The 20497-nt window shown below is 37.3% G+C and overlaps 1 protein-coding gene across 1 annotated transcript in view; it reads left to right on the forward strand.

Annotated features, from left to right (window-relative positions):
* The window catches only part of LOC121376519 (eukaryotic translation initiation factor 5B-like), a 109436-nt gene that overhangs the window by 22091 nt on the left and 66848 nt on the right, over positions 1-20497 (forward strand). The window contains exons 14-18 of the mRNA XM_041504413.1: positions 690-800; positions 2936-3003; positions 4349-4490; positions 4733-4864; positions 6832-7014. Coding sequence (XP_041360347.1) covers positions 690-800; positions 2936-3003; positions 4349-4490; positions 4733-4864; positions 6832-7014 — 636 coding nt within the window. The remainder of the gene's footprint in view (positions 1-689; positions 801-2935; positions 3004-4348; positions 4491-4732; positions 4865-6831; positions 7015-20497) is intronic.

Consider the following 20497-nt stretch of genomic DNA (forward strand, 5'->3'; position numbering starts at 1 on the left):
GTGTGTGTATGTTCTGTTTCCAGCTGCAGTGGAGTCGCTGTTTTTCTCGACCTCATGGTTTTATGTGGTGTGTGTATGTTCTGTTTCCAGCTGCAGTGGAGTCGCTGTTTTTCTCGACCTCATGGTTTTATGTGGTGTGTGTATGTTCTGTTTCCAGCTGCAGTGGAGTCGCTGTTTTTCTCGACCTCATGGTTTTATGTGGTGTGTGTATGTTCTGTTTCCAGCTGCAGTGGAGTCGCTGTTTTTCTCGACCTCATGGTTTTATGTTGTGTGTATGTTCTGTTTCCAGCTTAAGTGGAGTCTCTGTTTTTCTCGACCTCATGGTTTTATGTGGTGTGTGTATGTTCTGTTTCCAGCTGCAGTGGAGTCGCTGTTTTTCTCGACCTCATGGTTTTATGTGGTGTGTGTATGTTCTGTTTCCAGCTGCAGTGGAGTCGCTGTTTTTCTCGACCTCATGGTTTTATCTTGTGTGTATGTTCTGTTTCCAGCTGCAGTGGAGTCGCTGTTTTTCTCGACCTCGTGGTTTTATGTGGTGTGTATATGTTCTGTTTCCAGCTGCAGTGGAGTCGCTGTTTTTCTCGACCTCGTGGTTTTATGTGGTGTGTGTATGTTCTGTTTCCAGCTGCAGTGGAGTCGCTGTTTTTCTCGACCTCATGGTTTTATGTGGTGTACGTATGTTCTGTTTCCAGCTGCGGCGAAGTCACGTCCAGGACGGCGAGGCTGGGGGAATCACACAACAGATTGGTGCTACTAATGTCCCCCGCGATGCCATCCTCGAACAGACGAAAATGTGTAAAGAGGTAAAATCAGCCTATTAATTAACTCGTTATTCTCGTAGCCGTGGTAACTGTATTGCCATTCTCTGAGGAGAACTTAGATATGTACAGCAATGTTATATTGAAGTAGGAAAGTGCTTGTGTAAAAAGGAACCATCTGAGACTTAAAACCCCCACCTGGTTTAGATATTTTGATTCGTGTTATATTATATTGTCACAAGTGATTTATTACTCAGCCATTGGCAACCAGTGGTTGTTGTTTTTGAATAATTATTATTTTGTCTCGCTTTCACAAGTAAAAAGCGAGATAAAGATATTACTTTCTTAAACTGCGGCAGTGTAAGTTTAATATTAGAGTTTCGTATTTAGATCAGTTTATCGCAATAATTGTCAGTCCTAGATCAGTAAAACTTGTTTTATAGTGTTTCAGTGCATGTGAAAAGAATTAAAAATTAACTCATTAAACATTTTTTATTAAAATACTTTTGCATTTAGTTCCATTTCTTACAAACTGTTAATAGATGTTCATCACTACGCATGGGAAAAAAATAAAAATAATAATTAAATATTTTTAATTAAAATATAGTTGCTTTTTGCTCAACATGAAAGTTTTACATGTAGCTTGATTTCTCACAAACTATAAATTCTAGATCAATAAAACTTGGTTTATAGTTGCACAATACATGTGACAAAAACGAAATGAATGAATGATTGTAACAACGCCCTAGCACAAAAATGCACATTGGCTATGTCAAACAAAGGAAAGTAAAAATTAATTTAATTAAAATTTAATTGAATGTTTTAAATAAAATTTGTAGGTTATTATATTTGTTGACATGCATTGCAGGGCTCGAAACTCGCCCAAAAATATGGTGGCCCAAAAACAAATATCTGGGCCACTAAAATTTCATTTTCAGTGGCACAAACTTGCTTTAGGTAGCCCAAACACGAAATATTCATATTTCAGGTTTTAAGCGAAATATGTAAGTAAGTAAGCATATGAAAGCTGCTTCTAGATAGCAAAGATACCAACATACATGATGTTGAAATGAAAAATGAAAAGAAAACACTGTCTTGAGCAAATTATATACTTACTTTGTACATATTTTACAAAATGTCTGAACTTAATAATTTTTTCTTTACATCATCAACGCAAAATTGCATGGCACAACTCGTCTCCCAGGGATAGCTCACATATAATATAAACAAATAATGTACAATCAACTGGGCTACATAATTGTTGTTCACGTGTTAACAAAGTGTTGTTCACGTGTTCAATGTCTAATATAAATATTTGTAAGAAATAGATACAAACGAAGTAGGGGTAAGGTTCTCCTTATCCTACCATAACCTAACTTCATTTGCGCTAGACAGAACTGAAAACAAATTGAAATTCCTTGGTATGCTTGCTTTTTGCCTTTGCTTCCACCTGGCAGATGACATCACGATTGTGATTTTACTCCGAAAATGGTAACAATTCATTTCATTATTCAGTTCAATAGACCCTAAATTAACTGGCCAAATTAAAAACCCAATTAAAACGAGATAAAAAAATAAAACCCCGTGAAAATCGGAACACCACAAAGCAGATAACAAAAACTAAGACGGCATTCGGGAATGTTCAGATTTGATCACATTTTTGGCCGAGATGTTCCAAATGATTACGAATTGGATCAGAATGACTGCATTTGGTTTACAACATCAATATTTATAATATAAATGAATGTTGGCAAATTACGGTAAGCTGATACGTTCAGTTCTGCGACCCACGAGGAAGATTTTAATGTGGAATAAATATATGTCATACAATTATTAATAGTAGGCCTAGCTCATATATTATAGAAAGAAGATAGCCCTAATAATAATAATTGGGCGACTAACGCCATTATTTTTTAATATTTAAGTCGCCCAAACTGGGCATTGGTCGTATTTGGCGACCTGGCCACAGGCCGTTTCGAGCCCTGATGCATTGAGATGAACATCTTATGGATGCAACTATCAGTGGTACCGAATACGTTTATGGTAGGCAAGATATTTAATACTGCAGAATTCTTGTGGGTTTTTTAATTATGTGACTTTAATCTGTGCAGTGTTGTATATGTAGCAGAATTGCAGAAAGATACAAACGCTATTTTTACTGATATATGTGTTTTGTTCAGTTTCAGAAAAATGAACTTAAAGTACCTGGTCTTCTGATTATCGATACGCCAGGCCACGAGTCTTTCAGGTATTCTGTGAGCTAGTCCTTATACTTCATGGCTCAAAGTAGCAAGTAAAACACGGCCTGCTGTTACTTTTTATAAATAGCAAGCCAAAAGAAATGTTGCCTGCAAAGAAAACATATAGCCTGCTGGAAATAAGACAGGACGGGATGAATGGAGCATTTGGGACAGTGTGTGGAACATCATGACCTCTGAGATTTATTAACAGAATCACAACCTAAATAGCAGATGAGATATGTGTACAACCATCTGTCCCTTAAAATATGACTTGCAATTTGTTGGTAGTTTTAACAGGTGAATTTTCATTTGGGGGGGGGGGGGGGGAGGCAGGTTGGCATTCAGTAATTATGTAAAGTTCTATGGTGAGGGGGATCATGGGATGTGAATGCTGTGATTGTCAAGAGTTACATAATATTTTCAAAACTTGTCTGATTTTTTTTTAACTCCTTTATGACGTTTGTCAGCGAAACATTTCTAATGCCGCCGTCCATCCATCTGTCAACTTCTCCTTTGAAGTCTGTCTTCTAGTTTTGATTGGATCATCTCCCAGAGTTTTGGCACTATAATTCTCTTTGGCAGTCGTCACAAACTCATAAGAGTTATTTTTGAAATATTTGAATTTGAGAATTTTTATTAAATTAAAATATTTTAAAGATACATTTAAAACTGAAAATTTTATAATTACCTTCTAGGGTTTTTGATTATATAGTTCTGAAACTTAGTATAAGTATTCTTAGGGACTGTCTTCACAAACTAGTAGAGATATATTTTTAAAATGTTGAATTTATTAATTTTTATTAAGTTTAAACATTTTAAATAGAAATTTAATGTTCTAGAGATTTCATTGAATAGTTCTGAAACTTGGTACTATGATTCTCTGAGGCAGTCTTCCCAAGATGAGGACAATATTATAGTATAGCAATGTAACTTATACTTACAATGCATAACATAATAATTGTTATAAATAAAGTTACTTTTCTTATAACTTAATATATAATCATGTTTGGTCTACTGTTAATACTGCAGTGTTAACTTGGTAAATAATTAACAACCAGCCTCGGTGGTATTGTGGTTAAGTCACTGGACTTCAGGCTGGTATGTACTGTGTTCCCATCTCAGTACTGGCTCCCACCCAGAGCGAGTTTAACAACTCGAAAGGTAAGTGTAAGACCATTACACTGACTTCTCTCTCACTAACAAAAACAAACTAACCACTAATCAGCTGTTCTAAACATACAGCCCTGATAGCTGAGGTGTGTGCCGAGGACAGCGTTCTTGAACCGTAATTGGATATAAGCATAACAATAAGTATAAACAAACAAACCATTAAGTGTGTGTGTTTTATTTCAGTAACCTGCGTTCGCGAGGTTCCTCTCTCTGTGATATTGCTATTCTTGTGGTTGATTTAATGCATGGTCTCGAGCCACAGACGCTGGAGTCGATAAAACTACTAGAAGATAGACACACTCCTTTCGTTGTAGCTTTAAACAAGGTATGTACCTCTTCACACAATGCAGTTTTGTTTTGTTTGTTCTTTGATAATTTCATTTTTATTTTCTGTATGATACATATAATTAAGGATATATTCATAAAAAAAATGTCTTTATGCTTTATGAGTCTGTTATCTAGACCAGTTGTTGAAATGACCATAATATGTTAGATACCAAATATTAATAATTTAAAAATGTGCTAAGTTGTTGTTAAACATTTCTTTCTTGTTGTTTCCAACTGTAGGTTGACAGGTTGTACCAGTGGAAACCAATGCCGAACGTGGACATTGCATCGACGTTGAAGAAACAGTCGGGGCCCACCAAGCTGCAGTTTGACGAGATGATGAATCAAGTTATTCTTCAGATGGCAGAGCAGGTCTGTCGTATTGTCGTCTATATTAATTTGTTACACACCTTTGTATCGGATTATAATGTAAACAAATCAACTGGCTAAAGATTTTCAAAGCTACCTTAGAACTACAATATCGTAAAACTATTGAAAGCTGTGACGTCACGACAACACATGCTATAGCCTACAACAGTTTTATGATATCGTAGTGCTAAGATAGTTTAGAAAATCAGATATAGTATGTGATAAAATCCCATCATAGGTTAACCTCTGTATGGGTGTTCAGAAATTAGCTTTGCATTAGTTCCATGTATGTGACTCCAGGTTAAGCTCTTTTAGGAACTGAATGTGTGTCTGGCTTGTCATCAGGGTTCCCATTGAATGTGTGTCTGGCTTGTCATCAGGGTTCCCATTGAATGTGTGTCTGGCTTCTTATCAGGGTTCCCATTGAATGTGTGTCTGGCTTGTCATCAGGGTTCCCACTGAATGTGTGTGTGGCTTGTCATCAGGGTTCCCATTGAATGTGTGTCTGGCTTCTTATCAGGGTTCTCATTGAATGTGTGTCTGGCTTCTTATCAGGGTTCTCATTGAATGTGTGTCTGGCTTATTATCAGGGTACCCAATGAATGTATGTGTGGCTTCTTATCAGGGTGAATGCTTTGTCATCAGGGTTCCCATTGAACGGTGTGTGGCTTGTCATCAGGGTGAATGTGTGTTGTCATCAGGGTTCTCATTGGCTTCTGGCTTATTATCAGGGTACCCAATGATGTGTGGCTTGTCATCAGGGGTTCCCATGGCTGGCTTGTCATCAGGGTTCCCATTGAATGTGTGTCTGGCTTGTCATCAGGGTTCCCATTGAATGTGTGTGTGGCTTGTCATCAGGGTTCCCATTGAATGTGTGTGTGGCTTGTCATCAGGGTTTCCATTGAATGTGTGTGTGGCTTGTCATCAGGGTTCCCATTGAATGTGTGTGTGGCTTGTCATCAGGGTTCCCATTGAATGTGTGTCTGGCTTGTCATCAGGGTTCCCATTGAATGTGTGTCTGGCTTGTCATCAGGGTTCCCACTGAATGTGTGTCTGGCTTCTTATCAGGGTTCCCATTGAATGTGTGTCTGGCTTGTCATCAGGGTTCCCATTGAACGTGTGTGTGGCTTGTCATCAGGGTTCCCATTGAATGTGTGTGTGGCTTGTCATCAGGGTTCTCATTGAATGTGTGTCTGGCTTATTATCAGGGTACCCAATGAATGTATGTGTGGCTTGTCATCAGGGGTTCCCATTGAATGTGTGTCTGGCTTGTCATCAGGGTTCCCATTGAATGTGTGTCTGGCTTGTCATCAGGGTTCCCATTGAATGTGTGTGTGGCTTGTCATCAGGGTTCCCATTGAATGTGTGTGTGGCTTGTCATCAGGGTTTCCATTGAATGTGTGTGTGGCTTGTCATCAGGGTTCCCATTGAATGTGTGTGTGGCTTGTCATCAGGGTTCCCATTGAATGTGTGTCTGGCTTGTCATCAGGGTTCCCATTGAATGTGTGTCTGGCTTGTCATCAGGGTTCCCACTGAATGTGTGTCTGGCTTCTTATCAGGGTTCCCATTGAATGTGTGTCTGGCTTGTCATCAGGGTTCCCATTGAATGTGTGTCTGGCTTGTCATCAGGGTTCCCATTGAATGTGTGTCTGGCTTGTCATCGGGGTTCCCATTGAATGTGTGTAGTTACTCTTTCAGGAAATTGATATGTATGACCTGTCTTTAGGGATTGAATGTGTGTCGGGCTTACCTTTAGGGATTGAATGTGTGTCAGGCTTACCTTTAGGGATTGAATGTGTGTCAGGCTTACCTTTAGCAATTGGATGTGTGTCTTGCTTACCTTTAGGGATTGAATGTGTCAGGCTTACCTTTAGGGATTGAATGTGTGTCAGGCTTACCTTTAGAGATTGAATGTGTGTCTATCTTTTCTTCAGGGATTGAATGTGTGTTTTGCTTATCTTCTCTTTCAGGGACTCAATGTGTGTCTGGCGTGGGACAACAAGGACCCTGATGAGTACATCTCGATGATTCCGACTTCAGCACACAGTGGTGATGGGATGGGGAGTCTGATCGCTCAGATCTGTGACGTGTCGCAGACACGCATCGCCAAACAGCTGGCGTACAGCGAGGAGCTGCATGCAACCACCATGGAGGTATGTACACACAATTATATTATTTCCACAACAGTGGAATATCAATTATATTATTTCAGTCACCATGGAGGTATGCACAGTACTGGGATACATATCACCTTCATTGAAACATGTCACATTTATGTTTCTTTCAACTGATTTGAAGTGAGAAAGCATATATTATCATTTATTTTGTTTTTGTCTCATCTTTATGAAGTCAAAATGTGAGATATAGATATTAAGTTTCCAATGGCAGCAATAACAACAGTGTTAAAATTTAACATTAAAGTTTCATATTTCGATCAGTTTCTCACAAAATGTAAGTTCTTGGTCAATCAAACTTGGTTTATACAGTGAAACTCCTCTAAACTGGACCTCCTCGGGACCAAGTAAAAAGTCTGGTTTTAAGAGGTATCTGGTTTAGAGAGGTTCTCTTCTGCACAGATATTCAAAAAGGAACCATGAAAAACGTCCGGTTTTGAGGGAATTTCAGTTTACAGAGTTTTCACTGTAGTTTGTAGTTTATCTATGGATTTTCATAACAGTGCAGCAGAAATTCTTGTTTTTATTAGTGATGTCCTTGTCAAGTGCCAGATGTATAGATCTTCAAACCCAGTGATTATAAACTTACTACTACAGTTTAAATTATATAGCAATGATTGGTTGTTCATAAGTAGATTTAACTAACTATGGATAATATCCTCTTTTTTGTATAAATACAGTTTTGATTTAATTAATTGTGTATACTTTAGGTTTTCTAAATCATGTTTGAACATCTCTGTCATTGTTATTTGGACAGATTTAAACATTGTAAGTTCAAACTACTAGTAGTTAAATGTTTGTACAACTGATCTCTTGTTTCAGTCCAAATAAAATAGATAAGACTTCAATTGTGGGTAATGTAATATCGGATAAAACACTCTGATAGACTTGAAATTGATTAATGCACAATCTACTAAAAGTGTTTGTATTTGTTTGGAATCTGTAAAAACAACTTGTCGATTGTTCTGATTTTGTTTTCTGTTTAGATGTAGCAACCGTCATGGCTGAAACAATAAACGTTCAGTTAGTATCATTTATTAGCATCTCAGTGATTAGGGTTACAAGAATTATGTAGTATTTTAGTGTTTGTAGGACATTATTATTCTTTAGATCTTGCCCTAGAAAATGGTAAAAATCCACCACTATTGGTAGTTTGTGTAGTTGTCTCCCTTATTTCAGATAATTGAATCTACGCATTGAAAGCAAGAAAGAACTATTTTATTTAGTGACACACTCAACGCATATGGTTTTTAACATTATATGGTTACGGGCTAGATAAATGATGAGAGAAAACCTGTTATTACCACTTCATGGGCTACTTTTTGATTAGCAGTAAGGGATCTTTTATATGCACCATCCCATAGAGAGGATAGTATATACCATGGCCTTTGTTACATCAGTTGTGGAGCACTGGCTAGAATGAGTAATAATCCAATGGGCCCACCAGTGGGGATTGATCTTGGTCTGACAAGGAATTACGTGCACACTTTACCACTGGTTTGCATTCTGCCTCTTTCTGAAATTTTGAATGTTACGTTTCTTTACTCTGAACCATTTCCTATTGCCGATTATGAATTTAACCTGTTTTTCCACACCAAAAAAAATATATACAGAGGTTATTACCAGAGTGTTTTTCGGTATTGTCTATATCATATATTAGGAATAAAAATTGTATTATGCGAGCCTCTGTAAACTGTACACACAACTTTAATTCCAGTCTGCCATTACTAGATATTCAAATCACGTAAGAATATGTGGTGCAGTGTATTTTTGAATGGAAATGACCTCATTTTGGATGTCCTTACATCAAAACAAACTAGGGCTTAACGTTTTTTTTGTTTTCTGAATGCTGGACAGCTTTCAGTGTCAAATTGCCATTGAAATGTTTTTATTCGATAACTATGAATGCATATGTCAATTATGGAGTGTCACACAAGTACGTTTGCTTAAATGTTAATAAACCTAGTACCGTGACCTCGATTAATTTACATCAGATTTGCAAAGTTATGAAATTCTTAAAGTATGTGATCTCAAAAATATCACATACTTTGATTGCACTGAAAATGTAAGATATTATATGATAAATATAAGTACACGTATGAAGGAGGTTTTATTAACATTTAATTTTTTGCAGAAATTTGCTTCTGTATTTTTAAATTTCACTCTGTCTTGTTTTCAACTTCAAATATACAACTGCAGGCTTCTCGAAATCAGCTGTCCGCTAGCAAATGACATCAGCTGTTGTGGCTTCTGCTACTGGCTACATTTTAGATATTACTAACTACATTGTGTAGAAAGGTGCTTAATACAGCAGCCTACTTGAGATCAGCAGCCTCCTACTGAAGTAACACTAAATAATATAGTAAGTAGAGTGATGAAACTGATATTGTTTTTTTTTTATGGTGATAAATTTTTCACTTTAAAAATCTGTCTCAACACTGTTCCATAATTGTTTTATTACATTCTTTAATTGAATATAATAAACTAAGTACACAAATTACGTACAAGCAGTTTAGCACCATGCAATGTTGCATGCACTGGTCTTTGGCATAATGATGTTGTACGTAAAACATGACTTCATCTATCTATACGGCACTACAATTTCCAAATGCTGTTGATCAAACCGAATGCACTCATTCGTCATTGCCAAGGTGATTTCCAATTTTACACAGAAAGACTGAAATATCATGATTTATCAGTTCGCGAAACCACAGAACATTGCAGCATGATCTGAAATGGAAACCCATTAATGTAACACTGACCAGCTGGAAGTAACATGAACGATGTAATACATTAATTAAACAGATATTAAGAGTATGTACATGCATAAACAGTTTCACATAATACTACTAATCAGAGTTGCAGATGTCTTTACTTTGTAAACATTTGATGGTGAGCCACAAACTTTGATACAGTAGTCCCTGATTTGGTTTGAGGCCATCTCTAGGGACATTTTTGATAATCTGTTAAGAGTTATCTCCCTTATTCTACTGAGACTATTTTGCTCAGCAAAGATCATGTGACCAACCACTGATATCATTTGAGTTCTTTGCATTGACTCATACTAAGACTTGTACAGTGTATATAATATGCATTGATCAGCTCTCTATATGCATGGTACTCCGACTAAACTAACATGTTAAATATTGTAAAATTTACATTTCATATTTCCAGGCTTGAGTTAGGAATTCGAGGGTGGGGGTCTTGACTGGCAAGTAGAGTTAATAATGGGGTTGATACATGTTTTCCTGAAAAATATAATGGGGTTGAGACATGCTTTCCTGGAAAAGTTATTGAAAAAAATAATAATTTGCTTGAGCTGGAGACGGTTTTGACCCCCGAAACTATCTCCCTGCACATGCTCCTAATTTCATTAATAAATTTGATGGTAACTTCATTCTGTTTTATCAATGATTGGTCATTATGATGTAATTTTTTATAAAGGAATATTTTAAGATTGGCACTGGTCACTTTTTTGCTTCATCACATTAAATAATGAGAGAAACAAAAAAATTATGAGATAATCATTTTGTTTTCAACATTATTACCCATATGGTTAAAAATGTCTTGTTACATATCAAAGTGATACGTCCCACTATTCAAATGGGACATAACACTTCAACGTTACACGATGACGTCATCGACTGGCGCACTACAACCTTACAGGTTAGTCAACCAAATGAGTTGAATGATATAAATTAAGATCAATTATGGGTAATAAATAGGATATTAAACTTGCTACCATTTCATATCATGTTTATGTACCTCGTAAAATAATTTTCATTGTCATTCGCTAAAGCTCATAACAACTGAAAATTATTTCACTCGGAACATAAACATAATATGAAATGAAAGCTCATTTAATATCCTATAATTGTTACAATAACAATGTTTTTAACAACATTCCAGATTTTCTGTTTGTAACGTGTACTTCCTGTAAACAACATTATCAACAAATGTTATGTCACTATCATGTTTCAACTTTATTTGTTTTATTAATAATTCCTTTTTGCCACTAAACATGATCATATATCCTCATGTGTTAACTCCTAGACATAATGAAAACAAACATGTCACTTTCAAGGTTTATACATTTTATTTATTTATTTCCTTCTTTTTCGTTTCCTGTTATCCACATGTATGTACAAGATGATGGTTATGACAGTACATTTTTTACTGTGCCTTGGTACATGTAGGGGTGGGTCGTAGTGCAGAGGTAAAGTGCTGCTTGATGCGTGGTCAGTCAGTCGATCCCCGTCAGTGGGCCCATTGCACTATTTCTCGCTCCAGCCAGTGCACCACAACTGGTACATCAAAGGCTGTGGTATGTGCTATCCTGTCTATGGGATGGTGCATATAAAAGATCCCTTGCTACTAAAGGAAAAATGTAGCAGGTTTCCTTTCTAAGACAATTTGTCAAAATTACCAAATGTTTGACATCCAATAACCGATGATTAATAAATCAGTGTGCTATAGTGGTGGTGTTAAACAAAATTAAGTTCTTAACTTTGGTATATGTGGTACACTGAACTCTATTGAAAATACACAACCTAATGTTCCTTTGTTGCTATAGCAAATGAGTTCTTAACTTTGGTATATGTGGTATACTGATCTCTATTGAAAATACACAACCCAATGTTCCTTTGTTGCTATAGCATGTGTGAGTTCTTAACTTTGTTATATGTGCTATACTGAACTCTATTGAAAATACACAACCCAATGTTCCTTTGTTGCTATAGCATGTGTGAGTTCTTAACTTCGGTACATGTGGTATACTGAACTCTATTGAAAATACACAACCCAAAGTTCCTTTGTTGCTATAGCATGTGTGAGTTCTTAACTTTGGTATATGTGCTATACTGAACTCTATTGAAAATACACAACCCAATGTTCCTTTGTTGCTATAGCATGTGTGAGTTCTTAACTTTGGTATATGTTGTATACTGAACTCTATTGAAAATACACAACCCAATGTTCCTTTGTTGCTATAGCATGTGTGAGTTCTTAAATTTGGTATATGTTGTATACTGAACTCTATTGAAAATACACAACCCAATGTTCCTTTGTTGCTATAGCATATGTGAGTTCTTAACTTTGTTATATGTGCTATACTGAACTCTATTGAAAATACACAACCCAATGTTTCTTTGTTGCTATAGCATGTGTGAGTTCTTAACTTTGGTATATGTGCTATACTGAACTCTATTGAAAATGCACAACCCAATTTTCCTTTGTTGCTATAGCATGTGTGAGTTTGGTATAAAGCACACAGTAATCCTAGTCTTTGTACACAATTCTGGGGTTGTTTATTACCTTCCAGAATTCATTCATCCACTATCCATGACCCAATTTCACAAAACATAAGCTTAGTTTTTTCAAGTACACGATTCTTATTACTATTATTGTACAACAAATATAGTTAGATATAAACATATTTCATTTTCTTTTGTCTTTAAAATGCTCCATGTTCTTTAATGATGCAGTTTTCTGCGTGAAATAGACACCAAACACGTGTAAACGCACAGCCGGTATAACTGCTAGTTGCAAATGTAAACTTACATTGTTTAGTGAAATAGGCCCCAGTTGTACAAAATCAGTTAAATGTATTATTTTGTAAACATTTTACAAACTCAAATTGACTAGTGCATTTTCAAAGGAGTTGAGTAATTTGATGAAATTTCATCATAGACCACACAGTGGAAATTGGGACGTTGTACAATGCTAGAGTGCTTGCTTAAAGTGTGATAGGTCAAGGGATCGATCCCTCTTGTTGGAAGAACACATTTTAAATAAAGTTTTGTTCCTACCAGTTGTCAACTGGTGAACCAAGACATGTGGTGTGAGTTTTCCCAACTGTGTTGAAATGCATATAAAAGACCTCTTGCTGCTAAGCAGTGAAAGTAGCCAATGTGTCACAATTTTAAACACCTTAATAGACGTAAAAAGATGCTGTGTTGTCATTAATCATCCTGTACTGAATTAGAAATAACATTTTGTAATGTCATTCAAAGCTTTGGTTTTATATGCCATTGTATTTTACTATTTCTGACATACACAAACTAGGCACTATGTGTCCTGCTATGTTTGACACACACAAACTAGGTACTATGTGTCTTGCTATTTCTGACACACAAACTAGGCACTATGTGTCTTGCTATGTCTGACACACAAACTAGGCACTATGTGTCTTGCTATTTCTGACACACAAACTAGGCACTATGTGTCTTGCTATTTCTGACAAACACAAACTAGGTACTATGTGTCCTGCTATGTTTGACACACACAAACTAGGCACTATGTGTCTTGCTATTTCTGACACAAACTAGGCACTATGTGTCTTGCTATTTCTGACACAAACTAGGCACTATGTGTCTTGCTATTTCTGACACACACAAACTAGGCACTATGTGTCTTGCTATTTCTGACACACACAAACTAGGCACTATGTGTCTTGCTATTTCTGACACACAAACTAGGCACTATGTGTCTTGCTATATCTGACACACACAAACTAGGTACTATGTGTCTTGCTATTTCTAACACAGACAAACCATTCACTATGTGTCTTGCTATTTCTGGGATACAAACTAGGCACTATGTGTCTTGCTATTTCTGGGACACAAACTAGACACTATGTGTCTTGCTATTTCTGACAAACACAAACTAGGCACTATGTGTCTTGCTATTTTTTACACACAAACTAGGCACTATGTGCAGGGCTTCTAGAATACGGTGGCCCGATGCCCGAGGCCAGTGGTTTTTGGATTCGGGCCAGTAAAAGTTACTTTGTGAGATCCCGATGGCAAGTGATTAAAAAAAAAAAAATCTACAATGCTTGGAGTTGGCTCGTACGAAAACAAAAGAAACATCTACAAGTCATTTCTTTCGATTTGCTATCACATGCGATATTTTACTAACAAATAGTTGGCAACCAGTAATCTTTGACCCATTGATGACATCAGTATACCTACCAATGTAACTTTATTCAAGTTATAAAGTGTAAACACTGAAAAAAAAAAAACTTTATTGCTTGCCGTCATGTTCTTATTTGCACTGGTACCCAAAGATTTGTTACTCTAATGTTAATAGTAGTACAGTGCAAGCGTAAAATGCGAAACGGTAACCAGTCTTTTATTAGTTTTTAAAGGTTGCATGTCACCATGTATGTTGCAAAACGGTCCATGTGTAAATTATTAATTTTATTTATAAAATATCACGTAAATTGCAAAAAATAAAATATAAAAATAACTAATTACACAATATCATGAAATAGGTAAATATAACAAAGTACCTATATTGAAAAATTACTAATTTTGTATGTTGTTTTTTGGGGAGGAATGGGTGGGAGTTTTTTGGGGGGTGGGTGTGGGGAGGATTTCCCATTCCTAAGTACATAAATATATACTCATTTATAAGTGATAGAATATTTATTTGTTTATATTTATATATATATATATTAAAGGGACACACCCTAGTTACGGCTATTTGTTAACCATTACGGTGTTGTTTTTCGCTATTAAACCCCATTTTTCACAAATAAAATTGCACTTTACTTACATTTTATTATTTAGAACACACATTTTCATTCACCTGAAGTGCTTTTTGGTAATCCTGATGTTTGTAAAACCACGAAATGCATTTTTTGCATTTTTCCACAAGACGTTCTGTCGAGAAAAAAACGTTAAGCAAGCGAGGTCCAATCTATTTTTAGAGGGGATATTTCCATTTCAATGTCACAGATGTTGGTATATCACGTGCCCGTTATCATTTTGGTTCGGTTTGTTTTCTCGTGCACGGTTCGCGCAATCAACATCCGATTTGTTGTTGTTCATTTGTGAGATTTTTCTTCACAGTTCGTGAACATTTTCAGTAACAATAAAGTTCAGACAAGTAAGTGTCTCAATACAAAACGTTACAAACCCTTAAAACTAATAATTTTGCTAAGTCTTACAATATCTGGAGAGGGGATACAACGAGGACAGAACAGTTGGAACATGTCCAGGAGAGGTGAAACGAACGCACCCCAAGTCTGTGAAATTTGTCGTGACGTAGGCATTGTTGTGCTTCGAGCGACATCTACCGGTGACATCAGAATACTAACTTTCAAAATTATTTCAAGCAATTGGGACATGGGGATTCCCATGGTATTTATCGATATAAAACCTGCTTTTTCACTCCATTTGATAAAAACATGATCTAAGTGTGTTACAGGTTTGTAGATTAACCAAATTATAATTTATTTTCGCTGGATGGAACTAGGGTGTGCGGCTTTAACTTAGGTGGTTTTAGTAGAAACAATTATTTAAAAAATTTAATAAGTAACTTTACTCTAAACTGATAAAAATGGTTCATGTTTTTCTAAACAAACAAAGTGTGCCTAATGAGCCTATGTGTTGTGCAAATTGACAAATTGATTACATATGATCTCAGTATGCAAAATGTACCCGGTACACTAAAACGTTTTTCTGACAAACACAAACTAGGTACTATGTGTCTTGCTATTTCTGACACACACAAACTAGGCACTATGTCTCTTGCTATGTCTGACACACACAAACTGAGCACTATGTGTCTTGCTATTTCAGACACACAAACTAGGCACTATGTGTCTTGCTATTTCTGACACACAAACTAGGCACTATGTGTCTTGCTATTTCTGACACACACAAACTAGGCTCTATGTGTCTTGCTATTTCTGACACACACAAACTAGGCTCTGTGTCTTGCTCTTTCTGACAAACACAAACTAGGCACTATGTGTCTTGCTGTTTCTGACAAACACAAACTAGGCACTATGTGTCTTGCTATTTCTGACAAACCGAAACTAGGCACAATGTGTCTTGCTATTTCTGACACACACAAACTAGGTACTATGTGTCTTGCTATTTCTGGGACACAAACTAGGCACTATGTGTCTTGCTATTTCTGACACAAACTAGGCACTATGTGTCTTGCTATTTTTGACAAACACAAACTAGGCACTATGTGTCTTACTATTTCTGACAAACACAAACTAAGCACTATGTGTCTTGCTATTTCTGACAAACACAAACTAGGCTATATGTGTCTTGCTATGTCTGACACACACAAACTAGGTACTATGTGTCTTGCTATTTCTGGGACACAAACTAGGCACTATGTGTCTTGCTATTTCTGACAAACACAAACTAGGCACTATGTGTCTTGCTATTTCTGACACACACAAACTAGTTACTATATGTCTTGCTATTTCTGACAAACACAAACTAGGTACTATGTGTCTTGCTATTTCTGACAAACACAAACTAGGCACTATGTGTCTTGCTATTTCTGACACACACACTAGGCACTATGTGTCTTGCTGTTTCTGACAAACACAAACTAGGCACTATGTGTCTTGCTATTTCTGACAAACACAAACTAGGTACTATGTGTCTTGCTATTTCTGACACACACAAACTAGGTACTATGTGTCTTGCTGTTTCTGACAAACACAAACTAGGTACTATGTGTCTTGCTATTTCTGACACGTACAATGAAGAAGAATTTCATTTACTTACAGAGTATTAACAAATACCCAATAAATAATGACTTTAATTGCTGTTAACTGAAATATTATGGTAACAAGAACTGTGGAAAAGTTCCATCACCTTAGGCAAATAAAAATGTCTGATTTTTTTATTTGCCACAAATATTGCGTATCTGTTGGTTATCTGTTTCATCCATAATTGGGGGGGGGGGGGGGGGGGGGGGGGGGGGGGGGATGTTGTTGGTGATTTTTCATGGCAACGGTAACATTTCAATATGACTAGTTCCCTCACCATCTCCAACCAGTGGAAATAATTCTTAATTTTGACTGCTGTATTACTAGTGATATATATATATATAATAAAATTGTTTTCTAATGTTGTATCAATGATGTAGAAGTTATTTTCGAAAGAATACCGGAGACGGGGTGATGGAATTTTTTCTTCAAATTAAGCATAATCTGAGATATGAAAAATAACCTTTGATTTGGACACAGGAAATTGTGATCTCTGCTACTGATTTAATGAAACCCGGAAATTTATTATGGCTGCCATGGCCCAGGTGTCACTGCGCTGCCACGGCTCACAATACACATGATTAGCACGCGAGCTAATTTGCCCAAACAAAAGTTTGTCGACAAAGTTTACGGAATCTTTGCGCTATTTGGCAGGAGTAAGAGGGCTTCCTGTTTGCCCAGTGTCAAACGGGCTTGAACAGCTAAACGAGGATCCGTTGGACTCTGTCAAGAGATTGACACAACATTAGTTTTCTTCCTGCTGGCTTTTGCATGGGGCTTTATTGAAAGAAATCGATGGCTATTTGTCATGAACAAAGCCGGTTGTTTGCTCGACACTGGAGGAGGGAGGAAACACACGGAGCCCAGTATGGACCTCACCGCACGTTGGCAGGCAGCCACTCTCGCTGCTGCAGCCACTGCCATGCCTGTGTATAACAAACACCTGTTGATACAGGACATATTCAAATGATGTGCTTTTTGTCTATACGGATGTGCTTTCAAAACACTGTTTAATGTTCTCATCTTGAGAGCCTCTATGTCTGCTCTTCCAAATATCTAATTTACTAAATGCTGACCTGTAATAAGCAACCCACCTGTCTTAAGAAGGCACTTTTTTATAATCCTAAATTTCCAGTGTTAAACAAATTTACCTCTATTGTGTAATGGTAGTTTTTTTTACCGAAAATATTACGTTATTTTTGCTGTTAAATGTAATTGTGATACCAAATAGTTCCATTTTCGAGCAGGCTTTGTGCTTCAAGCCATACATCAATTCTTTCAAATAATAACATAGTATACCTTGAGCTGAATTAAGCCTGCAGGTGTCTTAGGTGGTTACATTCCTCCCCCCCCCCCCCAATAGGTTGCTGCTTAACACAGTAGAATGATAGTTGTAAAAATTTCTCTTTGTTGTAGGTAGTGTTTTTAAGAGGTTGGTTGGGTTTTTTTTTTATCTAAAATAATATCCTTTAGAATACATTTTTTATTGAATAATGAAATAATGATAAATTTACTATTAATTCCAAAGTCCTTCGGCAGTGATGTAAATAATAAGTGGTGAATAATCCCTTAATCCATCTCCTCACTTTGACACTGCAGTGTCAGTAAATTTTCATTCATTCACTCGGTCAATCAATCAGTTAACCATCCATCCATCCATCCATGTTTACAGTGGAGTAACATGACATGGTAGATGTGATTTTTAAAGTGTGCGTCACTGACAGCATCTACAGCCTTGAGGTATGGTCAGGTTGCTTCAATGAGAAACTGAGGAACTCATTATATGTATTGCCATATACTGAAGAATGTGAAAACTCATATAGAAACATATCATGAAGTATATATACTCTTCAAAAGAAGAAACGCAAAACCACATTGTCGTAACATTTGGAGAATTGATTTAATTATTGAATGGTGAGTCCGATAATTACCAAATGTTGCAGGATTGTTCACAATTCACTCTAGTCCATTGTGAGTAAGTGATAGGACACACCACCAAGGTCAAGGTCATCTGGAGTCAATACCGGGTGTGGCCTCCGCGTGTGTTGACAACTGCCTGGCACCGCCTGCCCATTGAAGCAACCAGAGTACGGATGACGTCCCGGGGGATGGTGGCCCACTCGGCCTGCAAGGCTGCTGCCAGCTCGGGCAGGGTCTGGGGCTGTGGTTGTCGCTGTCGGAGGCGTCGGTCCAACTCGTCCCATAGATTCTCAATTGGGTTCAAATCCGGTGATGTCGATGGCAAAGGAAGGACATTAATGTTGTTGTTCTGTAGGAAAGCCGTTGTGAGACGTGCTGTGAGAGGCCTGGCGTTGTCATGTTGGAACACTGCGTTGGCGTTGGCCATAACTGGAATGATGTGTGGCCAGAGGATCTGGTCAATGTAGCCCTGTGCATTCAGGTTGCCCTGCACGTGGACCAGGTCAGTTCTGCCAGTGTGTGAGATGGCTGCCCACACCATGACACTACCCCCGCCGATTCTGTCCACTTCCTGCACGCAGTTTGCCGCATAACGTTCACCACGACGCCTATACACGCGACATCTTCCATCATGACGTCGGAGCAGAAATCGGGACTCGTCACTGAACCACACCTGTCTCCATCGCAGTTGAGGCCATTGTCGATGAATCTGGCACCACTGCAGTCGGAGTCGACGGTGTTGTGGTGTTAAGATGACACCTCGAACTGGACGTCTGGCACGAATTCCTACCTCACGTAGGCGGTTCCGTACGGTCTGGTCGGATATCCTGCGCAAACCTGGTATTGCTGCGGCTGTGGAGGTGGCAGTAGTCAATCGTTCCCGAAGGTGGCGTACCCGGATGTAGCCTTCCTGCCCGGGGGTAGTGACCCGTGGTCGACCGGATCTAGGGAGGTCACGTGTTGATCCATGTTGCTGGTAACGGTCCCACAGTCTGGAGATGGTGCTTGGGGACACATGGAATGCCCTGGCAACGGCCGTTCTGGATTCGCCTGCGTCTAGTCGGCCGATGGCATTGTTTCTCTGCGGTTCACTGAGACGTGGCATGTCCTGGATTGTCAACTGTCGGCCAGATACAGAGCCAGACAAGCGAACACCCTGCACTTTTATACTGTCGGTGTTCATGTTGCACGTGCAGACAACGCACGTGCAGTGGTGACATGGTTTGCACGTGGCTGCGTTTTTGCGAATATTCACATTTTGGAACTTTATTGTACAGTAGCTGCGTTTTATCGAATGTAACCGTGGGAATGTGTTTGGGACATGCAATGACCTTATATTCACAAAGCATGAACCGGTAGGAAACATAAAATCGGAGTTATAACCCATTTGTACCCTTTTGCGTTTCTTTTTTTGAAGAGTATATATACTCAATAACAAAAGTTTAGCAAATATCTTTTATGACGTCTAAATTTGCCATGGTTGAATAAACTTAAAAGAAAACCAGATGAGTTTATGTTTGTAAATGGTAAACATTTCAGATGTGAATACTAATTAATAAAAATAGGTTAATTTATAAATGTTATGTCATTTCTTTTAACATTAGCTAAACTTTCGTTCTCGAGTATGTATATATATATATATATATATTGTTTTTAATTCTATTATCAACAAAAAAAACAAATTTCTTAAAATATTACCATTAACTTATATTGATTAAATTATACATTAAATATTATTAGTATTAATGCAGTACTCAGAAATTAAAGGCAGATCTGCATGTGCCATTTTTTTTTACCTAGACTTTTCCATCAGTTGCCGCTATCTCAGTATCAAAACTGGAGATTTAACCTATCTAATTCTTTTCTCTGTTTTTTTACACAGATTTTTTTGGTAAGAAATCTCATGTGAGTTGGTATGGATTTAAAACTTGTTGTAAAAAAAAAAGGTATAATATGAATTTATCAGTATTCATTGTAGAGATACATACTTATTCATAAGTTTCCTTACGACACAGACAG

The sequence above is a fragment of the Gigantopelta aegis genome, chromosome 6, assembly GCF_016097555.1.
Source record: "Gigantopelta aegis isolate Gae_Host chromosome 6, Gae_host_genome, whole genome shotgun sequence".
In the NCBI taxonomy this organism is placed as follows: Eukaryota; Metazoa; Mollusca; class Gastropoda; order Neomphalida; family Peltospiridae; genus Gigantopelta; species Gigantopelta aegis.